The sequence below is a fragment of the Aptenodytes forsteri genome, unplaced genomic scaffold (assembly GCF_000699145.1).
Source record: "Aptenodytes forsteri isolate BGI_AS27 unplaced genomic scaffold, ASM69914v1 Scaffold118, whole genome shotgun sequence".
NCBI classification, from domain to species: Eukaryota; Metazoa; Chordata; class Aves; order Sphenisciformes; family Spheniscidae; genus Aptenodytes; species Aptenodytes forsteri.
Genome location: NW_008795859.1, coordinates 1130619 through 1145238, shown reverse-complemented (window position 1 = coordinate 1145238; position 14620 = coordinate 1130619). Strand labels below are relative to the sequence as shown.

The following is a 14620-nucleotide window of genomic DNA, read 5'->3' as shown; positions in this document are numbered from 1 at the left end:
CCCATTATCCCTAACCCTCTTTTTGGAGGCTAAAGCTTTGTGAACAGTGCTATGGGCACAGGATCTCCAAACACTTGGAAAGACGTTGGGAAAACAAATTGGGTCCTCTAACACACAAGAAGCACTTCCCAGAGAGATACGATATTAGCTCATCAGCAAAGCTGCCATCAGTTCTAACTGATGAACGCACTACTGGCCAAACTGGAAAGAGGTACATACACAACGAGCAAAACCAAAGCCCGAGCTCCAAACCGACCAGGCGGGACAACTGCTGCCTACTTCTGCCTGTCCTCCCCACCCCAGTCACTGCATAGTGTCTTCTCATTTTCTGCAGCCCCTCGAATTCACAGCTCAGTTCCAAGTAGAGACCAGCTCCCATCAGATACAGCTTTTGATCCGCACTTGCACTTTTATAACTATTTCTTCCCAGTTTCTCTCAGCCCACCAGCATCCCCCTCCAGCTCAGTTCAGACAGGGTGTAGATGACAGATGTGCCTGCTGTGCCATGCATGCCAGCTGCTTCTGCAACCAACAGGAGGTGAAGGGAAATGCTAATGTCCACGGAGCTCAGGAGAGAGGTACGGAAGTGCCAGAGCTCATTTTACCTATAACCAACATTTTAATGAACCTTAACCAATTTCCATTGGCTGCAGACACTAAACAAGGGCATTTCCTTCCTCGGGAGCAAAGCTCCAGGACCTGTTCAGCGATGCGCTGGCTACATAGCAGTTGTTTCAGAACAGAGCTGCAAACTGGGAAACACCAACTCTGCCAGGCAATCTTCAACCAAGCACTTTACGCTTTTAAGACTTCACATTTTTACAAAAGGGAGGGGTGAACCCAGCCTAGCTCCTGCTAAGCAGCAGCAGCAGCACACAAAGAAATCGTTATGCCAAGATTTAGCTCTTAAATCCCTCAAGATCTGGTGCTCACAGAGCATAAACAACCTTTGCCTCACAGCCTCGTCGAGCTGTACCTCCACGTTTCCCAAGCACAGCTACACAGATCCACCAATACCCATCTTCTCCCCGTCCCTTCGCTGAGACAGGCATGCCAACAAGAAAGCCAGTTGCCATGGCATTTTTTCCCCCTACAGACAGATGTCCATTAAAAACCAAGTCAGCCTCAGGTTTGCTTCGCAGAGCAGCTTTCAGTTATTATTACCAGCCTGCAAGGAATTTCCACTGTGCCCCTTCACCTCAGATGTTTCAATGCACTTCAGTATTAATCCCTGGGGATTAGAAGGAAACTACTACGGAACAGGTACATTCAAAGGACAAGTTTAAGATTATGATCTTGTTTTACGTTTTTGGCAGATGACTACCACATGACCACATTTGGAAAGGGTTGAATTTGTTACCTCTGGCACTCTTCCTCCTGTTCGCTAAGACTCCATTATAAAATCATCAGGCAAATTGGAAGTGAGATGCGGAGCTTTTCCCCTCCTCCGACATGTTACACCTGGGGCTCAGATCTGGGATTTTGGCTTCAGGAGGAACCTCCCTGCACCAGCCCAGAGCATCATCTGAGGCTCCATCCGTGAAGAAAGGACTCCCACCCCTCCACGTGGGGACCTCAGGCAGCCACTGCGAGCAGGGCCAAGCACTTCCAGCAAACGCACGTGTGTCAAGGAGTGATGTCTTCTTCCGTGGTTACAATGCCACGTTTTTAAGATTGGAAAAAAAAGTTTAATGGATTCCATACTCTCCCTCAGCCCATCCTGCCTGCAGTGGGGGCCAAGGGCTCGTCGGACGTGTCCCTAGGGAAAAGCAGGGGGGTTTCCTACTACAGCACTGGCAGTGTGTCGCCAGCATCTCTGCAGGGTTGAGCTTCAGAGGGAAATGGTCAGGTATTTTTATTTGGATGGCAACGGCACTAAATGCGTGAGAACTAGACACTGAAACTTAACTATACAGTGAAATTAGTTTTCCTTGCTAAAGCACTGCAGTGCTAAGACAACTGTTAAAGAAATCCTCTTAGTGATATCCAGGGAGGGATCTCCCCTCTCACATCTGGGTCTAAACCTGGCAGGGCTTCTAATGTGTTCTTCGTTTAGGCTGTGGCACTTGGGAGACATAGACCTTCTTGCGTGGGAGCTGACATTTTGGAGACATTATTGCAGCTCGGAGCCCTGCATCCGGGCTGGCTTGCAGTGAGTTTTCCACAGGAGCCTGGGTCTTCAGGGGAGCCAAGCGCCACTACTTCAGCTGTAGGAATGACAGCTCCTCGTAGCTCTGTCAAACAGCAGGGTCTGAGCACATACCCAGATGCGGGGTCCCGAGGGAGCGCTCCCTTCCAGGCTCAGAGTCACTTCCCAAGACGAAGCATTTGGATTTCTCCTCTCAGTTACAGCTAGCGCAGCTGCAAATATGATCAAAAATATCTAATCCTCTTAACTGCTTCTGCAGTTTGACTCCCATCGCCGCAGAGGAAAATGCCGTGATTTCAGCGCGCTGCCTGCATTCCCACGCAGCTGCCTATAAGCTTTGGCTTTTACACCATTGTTCATTACTCCCCATTGATTACTTGGAAGGAGGAGTAGGTGTTTGGCTCCTTGCGGTGAAGCTGCAGGGGTACGTTAGCAAAGGGTGGAGGCCAGGAGCTCTCGGGTCCCGGGGCTGTGCTCAGCTCTTGGTGCTCCTTCACTGAGCAGGCAGGATCCAGTTGGGATTTCTTCGCTCCAGTGAAGCTAGAGCACGTTCAAAAGCTGCCAAGGAGAATTGCTTGGAAAAAGCCGTCTTTGCTCCTCATGCAACCCCTGCAGTTGCAGAGGGAAACTCTTGGCATGGCTGTGCTTAGATGAGACCAGCCAGCTCCCCCTCCATCGGCACGGGGCCACTGGCTGCAGCAGCATCCCTGTCTCCTGTGGATATCGCCAGCTCACCCATCTCGCTTAGCTGCGCCTCCCGCTCGGCTCCTCCAGCCCTCGCAGAAGGTTTTCCAACTGGGACTCCACACAGACCATGGATTCAAGCCAACAGCACTAGGAGTTTCTCCAGCCTACGTTAATTCTGCTTGGACTAAGATTATCAGTAGTGTAGAGGAATTGTTCTGGGAGATCTGGTCACGTTTTATGTGCTAAACAGATTTACTCTGGTTTTATTTTAGGTTTACAGAGCTCAGACACGGAGACCATGAAGTTGCCTTGGAACCTCACTCACACCTGTAGTAGGGGTCTCCCCCCACCCTGGAGAGAAGGAGCCCACCAAGGTGGGTTTCCTTCACATGCTTAAACCCCTGTGTTTTACAGGGCAAGAGGATACATTTCTTCACCTAACAGCATCACACATCAATAAGACTAATAAATACCACAAAGTCACGTATAAATAGAGACGTGAGGGAAGAGGGAGACTGGGAGGCAGAGGCATGTAAACAGGTGTCAAGAACATCATCTTTGCATCCAGAAAACCAAGGTACATCCTACACTGACATTGTCCTCCAAGGCCATTGCCACCACATAAGGACACGGATAATAGGCAAGAAAAACAGCTAAGTGGCAGCCTACCTCCAGGAAAAGCCCCCCTTAAATGCATGAAGGCAGCCTGACTGCTCAGTCTGCGGCAGCCAGGTGGGTTTTGTGAATGTCTTGCAACCTCCACTGGCATTAGGCAGAGCACCTGTAGCTCCCTGCCCAGCGCAGGCTGCTGCACACCCCCAAGCACAGACACGGGGGCTTTACAGCTCAACTTAAGCACTTTTGAGAGCACTGCCACTTCAGCAGTGCACAGAAGAGAAGTGCTGCCACTGAAGTGCCACCTTCAGATGACAAAGAATGTGCAGGGCCCAGCACCAGAGACCAGCACGGCCCTAGGGATCTCGGGTTGGGAATAAGACATACGCTTAACAGGGCGCAAGCAAGCCAATAGCTCACCCTCACCCCCCTACCCTCAAGCCCACAAACCCAGATAACCTGTACAACCACAAAATCATCGCATTACTAGACCTGCACATAAGACCAAAATCTCAGTCTCCTGGTGAGCTCAGGCGTGTCTGCTCAGAGCACAGCTCCCACCAGCGAGCAGCAAAGCTCTCCGCTGCTTCCCAGCCTCGGTGCAGCTCAGGAGACCCTCCACAAAGAGCCCCCACCTACCCCAGAGCCAGCTCCAGCAAGGCAGCAACCTCCCCAGGTGCAGCAGCTTTATAGGAGCTGTTGGCCCCAAAGAAGGTTCAACAGGGACCAATTTCCTGGTGGGGAAGTAAACATTGCTCTCTCTGAGGCGTTTGATGTTTTTACCCAGTTTGGGATGGAAGGAGTTTGACTCCCCAGCTCCCTTCGAGAAGGTGGAAGGAAACCATGTGAGTGTCTTGAGGTTTGTTGTCTAACTCAATTAACCAATTACTTCCAGGTCAAGAAGGCAAAGCTATAAATGCTGCTTGCTGCTATAAATAATGTTTGCTCAAGGGTGGTGCAGGAGCAGGAAGTGTTAGGTGTGGGGTTGTAACTTGAGCTTGAAATGAAAGCAAATATCACAAATTGCTTCCTGCTTCAAGCAAACCTGTCACTATTTTGCTGTTGCCTCTCGGCAGCTAAAGTGAACCAGTGCACAGAGCTGGCTCTTGCCTTGGGAAACGTGTGCAGGAATTCAGACTGGAGAATGAATACACAAATGTCCCTCCTGTGCTGCAAAACTCCCCTCCAAACACTGCTGGCTCTCTTGGTGTAGGACCTGCTGTGGAGAGCTGGACCAGCTGGATGTGTCTGCCTTTAAAATACAGTTATTAGACCAAAATACCCATTTATGTAAAAAGGGGGGGGAAGCCTAGGAGAAATTGATGTGAATTTCTCAGAGCTCAAACAAGAACAGACAAGTTGGTTGGTGCAGATCAAGGCAGGAATTTTCCACGGGGCCTTAGGGAATCGGGCTCTGGTGAAAAGGTAAATGGAGCAGAGAGCGGGTGGTGGGACGGCAGCGTGCCCCTTTGGAGGGGCCCGGGCTGGCTGCAGCGCAGGCACCGGGAGCACAGCACGGCCATGGGGTGCTCCAGCTGCCCGGATGGACGGACAGACACGCACAGACCTTTGCCTGCGGGGTGACTCCGTGTCTGCTCTGCTAGTGGCACCACACAAGGTTTTTCTAGAGCACAAACCAGAGAGACATCACCTCACCCGGGACCTCAGCTCCTAAAAGAGCAGAACCCCTGTCAAGGAGGGGATTAATTGGTGTTAAGGGACAGGTTCTTCCCAAGAGGCAAATTAGCCCACCGAAAAACTAATGAGTCCCTGGAACCATGTGAAACAGAGCGATGTCAGCCAGGCACCTCACCCCAAACTGCGGTACCCGCGGCCGGCTGGGCTGCACGAGGAGGGGGGGCTGCTGCTGGGCTGGCGCCGAAAAGGCTCATGGAAACCCATCAGCAGAGAGACCGGGGGGTGCCAGAGCTCGGGTGGCCGCAGGTCTCACGGGCGCTGCATTCCCCTCCCACCCCAGCAGATCCTGCTCAGAGCTTGGGCACAAACCCTGTGGGTGCTGGAGGTGGCAGGTGGGAAGCCCACCTCGCCATCAAGTGGAGCCCCACCGAGCAGCCTCCTGCTAATCTGGACTTTGCCTTTTGCTTATGGGAAACATCCCTGGCGTGAAGCAGTGACAGCTGAGCCCTGGGCCCCAGCTCACCCCCAGCTGCCCTACATTTCCCTTCCAAGCAGGGGGACACGGCCCTTTCTGTCCCTGCCGTCCCTCCGGCTGCAGGCGCTGCTTCTCCCAGCCGACGAGAAGCCGTGATGACCCATTGCCCCGTCTAACTGCCTCTCCCTTCCACTCGCTCGGGAACAGCTGCCGGAGTGAATCATTTCAGCATCCTCAAAGCGTGGAGGGCTCTGCCAAGCTTCGTGCGACTTCTGGCTGTCGCTCCGCTCCATCTGCGTTTCTCCCTGGCCCTTTTAAATCCCGCAGCCTTTCCTGCGATCCCCGATGACCTCCTCTCTCAAACAGGTGGGTGCCCTCGCCACAGAGGTGCAGAGCTGACAGTGGAGGCTCCTGGGCTCCCTTGGGTGTTTTTGCCGTTACCGTCCCGCCCACGTACGCAGAATCACGAGTCGTCTTGCTGTCCTGTTCCCTCTCTGCCAGCCTGTCAATCAGGGACCTTTTGCAGAGAGGGAAGGGCAGGATCCAGTGAAGTTCACAGAAGGTGCTGACCAGTGGCAGCCCTTCCTGTGTTGCCCACAGAGCTCTGGGGAGAGCAGGTCCCCCATTTCTTGCTCCTGCTGAAACATCTCCTCTCCATTACCGCCATGTAGCCCACATGGCGATCGCCAGGGCAGGCTTTGTCCTAGAGCTCTCTTTGATACTACTCCAGGCACCCGACACAGCATCAGCAGACAGTATAACCCCTCTGCTGTTCAGCAGGAGGGAAGATTTCCTTCATGTTTTTTTTTAAAAAAAAAAAAAAAAAAAATCTATTTTAAGGATTTTAATCATAGCAGGAGCTTGGCCAATCTCAGCTGTCCAGTGCTTGGAGGAAGTTTTCTGCTGCTGCAACCTTCTGCTGTGGTCATACTGAGTCATCAGCCACAAAGCTGACCTGTTGTTTGAGTCGCAGATGTCAAAATTTGACTGCAGGCTGGAGAGGTCTGAGCGCCACCGCTTTTTCCAGGCACTCGGGCGTCCTGCTGATGGGTAAGGAAGAGTCATGGACCGGCCTTCGCTGGGACTTTTCCCTTCACCACGAGCCACGTGTGGGCTCGAGCCACATCTGCCCTGCGGCCAGACAGAGCGTGGTCCCACCGCGGGGGAAGTCTCGCAAGGGAGGGTGCCCTCAGCCTCACCCAGCAGAAGCCTGGGGGGAGCCCGGTGGATCTCCAGCAGTGAATAAGCAGCCAGATGGACACTGTAGGTTGCTTTGCCACCTGGGATGGCTTTAGGAGCAGCTGGAGGGGACCCAAGGACTGGGGGTAATCTGGTTTAACACAAAAGTATTCAACAACCCTTGCTTTTTCTGCATGAGCTGCCCACTTCTCATGAGCCAGAGATAATTACCCTGCCTTATCTGCTCATATCAGCTCAGCTGAACCGAACTTCCCCCCAACCCAAACACGACAAAGAGCTCGTTTGGACAGCTTTGCCTTTGAGTTAAAAAGTAGAAGACTTCAGAAAGAGTAAGTTGCATGTTTTGTCGTTCTCCCTGCCATCTCCTCCCTCCGCTTCCAGTTGAATACACAAACAAAAATACTGCACACTCTTTTAATTTTCAATCGCGTTTTTTGAAAATGAATTCCAAGATACAGTACAGCATCTTAGTGCTCTACACAAAGCAAGCTTTCAGCAAAAGGTCAGAGGATCTTAGATGGTGTAAAAATATATCTTAAATAAAATAGTTTCTATAGGAGAGCAAGCTGTGTTGTACATCTCTAGGTCCTTAGAATAATTTACAGAAGGCAGAGGCCTGGTTGTACAATCCACACGCTAGAAAAGAGTTAGTGTACATTCATGCTACAAAGTTAGAAAAGGTAGAAGTTCCAGATGATTGGGGCAGATGTCCAAACCCAAGCAGTGGATGCAATGAGTGCACAAACAAGCGCCCTTTATTTCAAAGTGAGGAAGTTCAACGCTTCCAGTCCATAAAGTCAGGAAGCAGATTATAACGACTCACCTTCTGAGAGTCATTCTATTTATTGTAACTCTTTCCTTCCAATTGGCCAAAAAGAACAACTTCTAGCAATAAAGGACTAGCTGTTTTATTTCTTTGTTCCAGTTTGGAGCTGGTAAGTCAGAGCTGCATTTTCAGTGTTACAGACTAAGATCAAGGCTGTTCCTGCAGTTTCAACAACAGAAAAGGATCATACTGTGGTCTGAAAAGACAACTGCGGGACTCCCCCAGCCATTTTTAATAAAGGATTAGCCTTTAAACGCTCAGATTGCTGAGCACAACACAGCTACCAGGACAGTCGCTTCTCCAGCCAGGGTAAAACTCTTCCCACCCCAGAGCATCAAGCCTGGTATATATTCTAAGTAAAAACCAACAACAACAACAAAAAACCCAAACCAAACCCAGATTTGTCCTCAAATTTCCCTTGCAGGATCTGCGTACCTTTGCGGCAAATAACACAAAAGTTTTGCCAGCCGAGATTTTGGACAGAGCCTCGTTTCAGAGCGGAACAGGCAGCGCTAGGTGACCACAGTAACTGGATACAACAGCTGCATCTAGCGGCGAGGGTCCAGTCGCAGGGCAGCGCGCTCAGCTCCACAGCACCGCGGGGCCGGCAGCTACTGCAAAGGCTGGGTACAGGCATGGAGGAAGAGAGTTTGTAAAAACACTGCGTTAGTCATTCTCCTCACCTCGTTTTGAGGATTGCAGCACTGGAGCTTATGCCAACACACCCCTAGTGCAGCTCATGGAGGGAACGCATACGCGCCCCGCGCCAGGAGGATCAGAACACTGCGGCAGCTGTTAATATGTAACGTGTACCAGTCTTCGCAAAGACGGCTCTGTTTAATTTGTAGAAATGCCTGTAAAATAGCCCCGTTAAACAGTTTCCAGAATATAAAACTTCCATGCTTTCTGCCCCAAAGGCAGCAAGCTCTGGCCTTTCAAAGGCCATCTTTAAAATGAAGAAACAGATAGTAGCAAAGTCCCTTAAAGTGTTTAATATCCTAGATTACAAGCCTTTAGGACTCGTTCAGTTTCTTACACCACTAAGATGGTTTATTTTCCACACCTCACTCCTTTTTATTTCCAAACTACAGTTCTACTCCTGCACTAGCAGATCTGTCGTGTCAGGACTACACATACTGAAAGGAGATGTATATAATCTAATTTACACTGTTTATTAAATAAAATAATTTCTTAATTGAGAATACCTTTAATCCAGGAGAAGAACTGGAGAAGCCTTACACACTGGGCCTAGCCTACTCTACAGCATCCCCTTAGAGAATGCGATGTTTAACATGTACACACCCACCCACCCCAAAACAGTACACTCTCCAAGATGAAAGTCAAATGCATGATAGGAGGGGCTTCGAAAAGGTCGGAAGGCAAAATGGTCATTAAGATCTGCCTAAAAATAGCTAAATAGTGCAGTGAAATGCTTTTAAATACCACAGACACCTCCATTGACTGGCAGCCAGTTTTATGAGCAGCTCCGAAGATAATTTCTAGCTGAGCTTTAGTGAACTGGGCGTTCCCAGCCGGAGTCCCAGGAGGTGAGCCTGGCCTACCACCAGCATGGCCAGTTTCAGGATGGGAGCAGGGCACCCTGATTTTCATTTGCCCCTCTTGCCACGGCCTCTCCTGGAAGAAGGTTTGCCCGTGCCCCCCGTGGAGGAGCTGGCAGAAGATGCCACTGCAATGTTGATTTGTCCTTCCTGAATCTCCTGTCGGGTCTCAGCTGGGAGGTGATTGATTTTCTGTTGTGTCTCTAAGTAGAACATGACATCCCGCAACTGCTCCTGGATCTCGGAGATCTGCAGGTCCTTCTGTTCGCAGGTTTCCTTTAACACTCTCTCCTCCTCCTTTAGTTTGTTCTGAAGCAAGGCTTGATTCGCTCGCAAACACTTGTTCAGTTCTTGCTCCTCCTTCAGCTCGTTGGAAAGTTTAGCCACTTTGTTATTCAGCTGAGAACACCTTACAAACAGAAGCACAAGTCAGGAAAGCAGTGCACTATACCAAGATCAAACACCACTGCATCCTTTTTATTTCCAATCCCTTAGGGCAACTGACTCCCAGCTGTCTCCAGCCCCACCAAGACCGCCTGGAACTTGGTTTTCTGGCAGAAGATGGGCGAGGGGAGGCAACACAAGAGGACTCCGAAATCCCCCCAGGATTTTCTACCCAGCTTAAGGCTTGCTAGCGCCTGCTTGTCTGTATGGCGTTACCTGCATATGGAATAGGATGTTGCGAAGCAGAATCCCTTCCTTTGTCCCTCCAACTGCATAGCCTGGGAGAATCCCCTCCCTTGCAAGTTAGGCAATTCCATCTTGTACCAAAGGCCAACAGAGGTAACAGACAGGGTGTGTGGGAGCATGGGACTGTAACCTTGAACACGCACCTGCAACTTATGGAATAGGCGCCGAAAAGGGCACAGAGATTACATGGGGTCCTTAGAGAGCTAAGGACAATCAGGGCCGCCCAGATGCTGGCTCCCGCCACGCTCCGAGCACAAGACCCTGAAGATACCACTTCACTCGGAAGCAAGATGCTCCCACAAGGATATCGGTAGCCTCGTGTTTCACAGACAGTGCTTCCCTGCTCCTAATAACTCAGTGCTTTTGCCCTGAAAGTTTGCTGGCATCATACACAGACTCCTTTCCACTCATCAGGGTGAGCTGCGTGAACTAGCTCACTAGCCTGGGTTTTCTGCTCCAACCAGGACTGCTGGAGAGGCAGCAGTGCCAGGGGCCTGGTGGGCTAGGAGGAACAGAGCACGCAGTCCCACCTAGGGAGCTGGAACACACTGATCTGCACAGTCCCCATGCTTGACATCTTTCATCTAGGCACTTCCTAAGATCTACATTTTTCTCTGTGCTGGGTGAGATGCCTCTGTTGAGCTGCCTTTCTTCTCCTCAGTTGTATCCGCCAATTGTGAAACAGGCTGGCGTCTCCTTCTGAGCAGGCAGAGGAAGGATTACTGAATGCTAAATATGCAGACCATGTAAAAAGAGCCAAGAGCCCAAAAGCTGTGTTCCACTCAACAGGCACTTTCAATTTATGAACACCTACATAAATGAGAGCTTTTTTTAAAAATAAGCTGTGTTCTCAGTATACCAGTTTAAATAGCTCAAAATTGCCCAGGAATAGCAAGATTTTTTTCTTTTTGGATGTCAGTGCGCGGAGTTTTAATGGCTGCATGGAACTAAACCTGGCAGCGGTACCCACTTCCTTTCGACAGACTGCTTTTCTTTGAGCAAGTCATTCAGCCTCTGTTCCAGACTGTCACACTTCTCAATGGTCTCTTTAAATTTGGTCTTCATGTTGTTAATCTGTAAAAACAAACACACAGGCATTTCAAAGAGATCAAAGTCCTGTGCACTTTCATTATGACATTCATTTTTCTGGAGCGGTTTCTAGACTTTGACCAATTACTATATCCAGGTAAGCAAAAGCTTTGAGTCACGAAAAGGCTTAATTCTGATGAAGACCCTCTGCGTTTAGTTTGCAGTACCCCAACGAGGAACCACGTTGCCGTGGAAGCTGCTCACACAGAGCAGCAACTCAGGCTGCAAATCTGCGCCAGGCACCCCATTCAAACAAAAGCTGCATCAGATCCTTAACTTCTTACTGACTGCAGTTAAGCATTCATTTAGCCATTCTCTCAGACTTTTTTGTATCTGTCAGCAAACTTAAATTTCCATCTTAAGGCTTTACAATGTCGGGCTTTTGCTCATTTTAAATTAAACCTCAAATAAGTATGGTCAAAGTCTGAAAATTAACATGCTACTTTGCTCAGCACTGACTCAGCAGCTTGCTGTCATAAGGCAGTGACCTACTGACACGAATATCTTGCTCATGCAAAACGCAAACAGAAACACACGTACATTGGCTTCCTCTTCCCCTCTACTTCACAACTCGAGACTGCTACTGCTGAGGAGAACCAAGCTCTCATTCTCTAGGCACTGCACAGAACACGTCAAAGCCTCTAACATAAGACTTACAGGAAATTTATAGACAGAAATACTTGTTTCCCCTATATTAGTGTCAAAAGCGTGCTTGCATGTAGCGGAGACAGGAATTTAAAGGAAAAATGCCTTCCTGGAGGAGCAATCTGGATAAATGTCAGTGTCGGCACACATGGTGCCTTCACTGATGCCAGAGTCAATGCAGAGCAGGTTTTAAGCCTTCCGGCCTTAATCACGGAGTGTTTATGCAGCTGATGGTTAATTTGGGGAAGTAGCCTGGGCACTGATAATGGAATACACTGCACAGTAGCACTGATCCAGGCAAGACTTACATGGAGCGAGGGCCGTGAATAAAATGTAAGGATCTTTAAACATGAAACCATATTTGGGGCATATATCACAGTTGTTTCACTTTGAAGTTGCTTTGTGGATCATATTTCCTGGTCGTGTGCAAGACGATTTTCGCTCTATCTTTTCCTTTTATAGGGCCCTCCATAAGATTTCTGGGACTGTTCTTTAGACCAAGGTCAATGACCACTATTTCAACAGTCATAATTTCTACATTTACGATGCTACTTAACTGCAGATACTAAATGGTTAATTAGAAGTCATGCAGAAAGTTCAGTTAAGGACTCAACCCTAAATCCTGACTCACTTGAAACCTAGTTGAAAGGATCTACGTAGAATGAAACCATTAAAATATTCTCACTGGATTTTTGCTCATGACATTTTGAAGCAGTCCTGCCTACAGAATGCTTTATAGGACGAAACTCTGAACTTTTCCCTAAGGGTGATGAGGAGAGATAGGGGATCAAGAAGAAAGGGCAAATCAATACGCATTTGGAGCAGAAAGACTGCTACCGCTTTCTGCAGCCAAGCAAATTAAAGTCATATTGTCTATGCTACACTAACCTTCCCTAGAGATACACGTCAGCGTGAGACGGATGGCATCGGCAAGCAGGGATCCTGCAGCAGCACAGACTTGTTTTCACCACTGCTGCAGTTTCCTGAGCAGTACATTTAAATCAGCCTTCAATCTAGGTGGCAATCTACCTACTTCTGCACCACTGAGCAGCAAATTGCTAGATCTGAGCATCGAGATAAGGGATAGGTCTTGGAGCCAATTTTCTCAGCTGGTAGCGAAACAGGCTACGCGAGGCCACGTCACGCAACATGCAGGCTCTATGAGAGACTGAACAGCTCCATCTCCCATTTAACTTAACAGTGTCCAGGGGGCGTGTTTCAGCAGAGTTTCACACACGCCCAGAGCAGAGCTCACCTCTTCAGCCGTATCCTTTTCTATTCGGACAATCTTGTTTTCCCAATAGATTCGCTGCGATTCCAGCTGGCTTGTTAGCAAATATGAGTACTACGAACACAGAAGATACACACAGAACAGTCAGCTTTTACGTTAAGGGTGGCTATGCTGATTAAGAAGCCCAAAGGGCTCCAATATACAAATCAATTTAATCAGATGAAATTGAGCATACAGGACATTCTGAACATACGTGCAAACTGCAGATCCAGCAGATGTGTTTCACCAACCTGATTTCAAAATCAAATCACTTGATTTTTTTTGAAGTCAAGGAAAGCCTTTAGAGCACAACAGCAAGGATCAAGTAAAAGTTCCGCCAAGCTGTACTCAGTATCACGCCACGAACTTTTGAAAGACGAGACAGATTTTTCATGGCAGTAGCAATAAATGTCTACAAGTTTTACACTCCACAGGAAAAGGAAGCATCAACCATCCCTGTCACGAGAGTCTGAGATCCCAAAGGCTGAGTTGCTGAGTTCCCCATTCACAGCCCAAAACCCAAGGCAGAAGGGTAAGTGCACATATCTAGCTTCACTGGAAGAACATCTCTGGGAAAGCATCCTCAGCTGTGTATAACTATTCACAATTATTGTTCTCCAACAAGTACGGCCCATTCCAATGTTATTTTGGCATCTGAACAAGGATATATGCCTTACATCCCATCTTTTCACTCCTGGTTCTGCAAATGAGTTATGAGAAGGTTGGAAAACATGATCATTTCTTATCTTCAGGCTAATAAGCACCAAATCAGGCATTCACTACAGAATTAAACATGCGCAAAAAGCCTTAAACACTCTCAGTAATATCAGAGCACCAGAATACACTGCTGAATTCATTCTCCCTAGAAACATGTAGATCTCATAAGCTAGATAGAGAGGCCTTACAGACTTTAAGCACCAACCTCCCAGAAAAAAGGGTTAAAAATACCTGGTTTAGCATCTAAGCCTTACTCAGAAAATTCATGGAAAAGCAACCAAATATTTATTTGAGCAAAAAGCTTACAAAGTCTGGTCTCTATGGGCTGTTCCTCCTCAGATACCCTTGTGTCTAATGCAGCTGAGATCATGCTGCGGTATATCTGCTCAGCAGAGCAGTAATTTTGAGTTCCTCTCCTTTACCCTTCTGGTTAGGATAGGAAAAGCTGGCCAACAGGTACAAAATAATCATTATCTCTTCAAGAGAAGGGAGCAGAACAGGGCTGGTATCAGATGAGCCTGTCAGCTTTCTTCGATAGCCAAGGTAAGCACACAGCTATGGATTCCTACATACTTGCTCAGTTTACAAGCTAAACTACTCGAATTGACAGTTCCATACACATCCTGGCTCCTAAGCCAAGTCACAGATCCACTAGGAAGGGTCTGGTGAGTGAGTCTGGGCATTCGGACCCATTTCTCTCTCCAATGACCTGAGTGTTTGTAGCAGCGTAACCAGCTAACCTTCAGTCTACCAGTGAGCACAGGATGAAACTGCAGCCAGCTTACACTTAGCTGCATTGGCTCTGCACAGTTCCATACACATCCTGGCTCCTAAGCCAAGTCACAGATCCACTAGGAAGGGTCTGGTGAGTGAGTCTGGGCATTCGGACCCATTTCTCTCTCCAATGACCTGAGTGTTTGTAGCAGCGTAACCAGCTAACCTTCAGTCTACCAGTGAGCACAGGATGAAACTGCAGCCAGCTTACACTTAGCTGCATTGGCTCTGCAGAGCCAAGAAGAGTTTTTGGGTTTTTTTTTAAAAAAAAAAAAAAGGCGGTAAA

At 48.6% G+C, this 14620-nt stretch overlaps 1 protein-coding gene across 1 annotated transcript in view; it reads right to left on the bottom strand.

The window, feature by feature from the left end:
* Nucleotides 1–7165: 7165 nt before the first annotated feature.
* The window catches only part of BRAP (BRCA1 associated protein), a gene marked incomplete at its 5' end in the record, with an annotated part of 16306 nt that continues 8851 nt past the window's right edge, over nucleotides 7166–14620 (bottom strand). Inside the window, 3 exons of the mRNA XM_009283957.2 lie at nucleotides 7166–9558; nucleotides 10810–10913; nucleotides 12829–12918. Coding sequence (XP_009282232.2) covers nucleotides 9198–9558; nucleotides 10810–10913; nucleotides 12829–12918 — 555 coding nt within the window. The remainder of the gene's footprint in view (nucleotides 9559–10809; nucleotides 10914–12828; nucleotides 12919–14620) is intronic.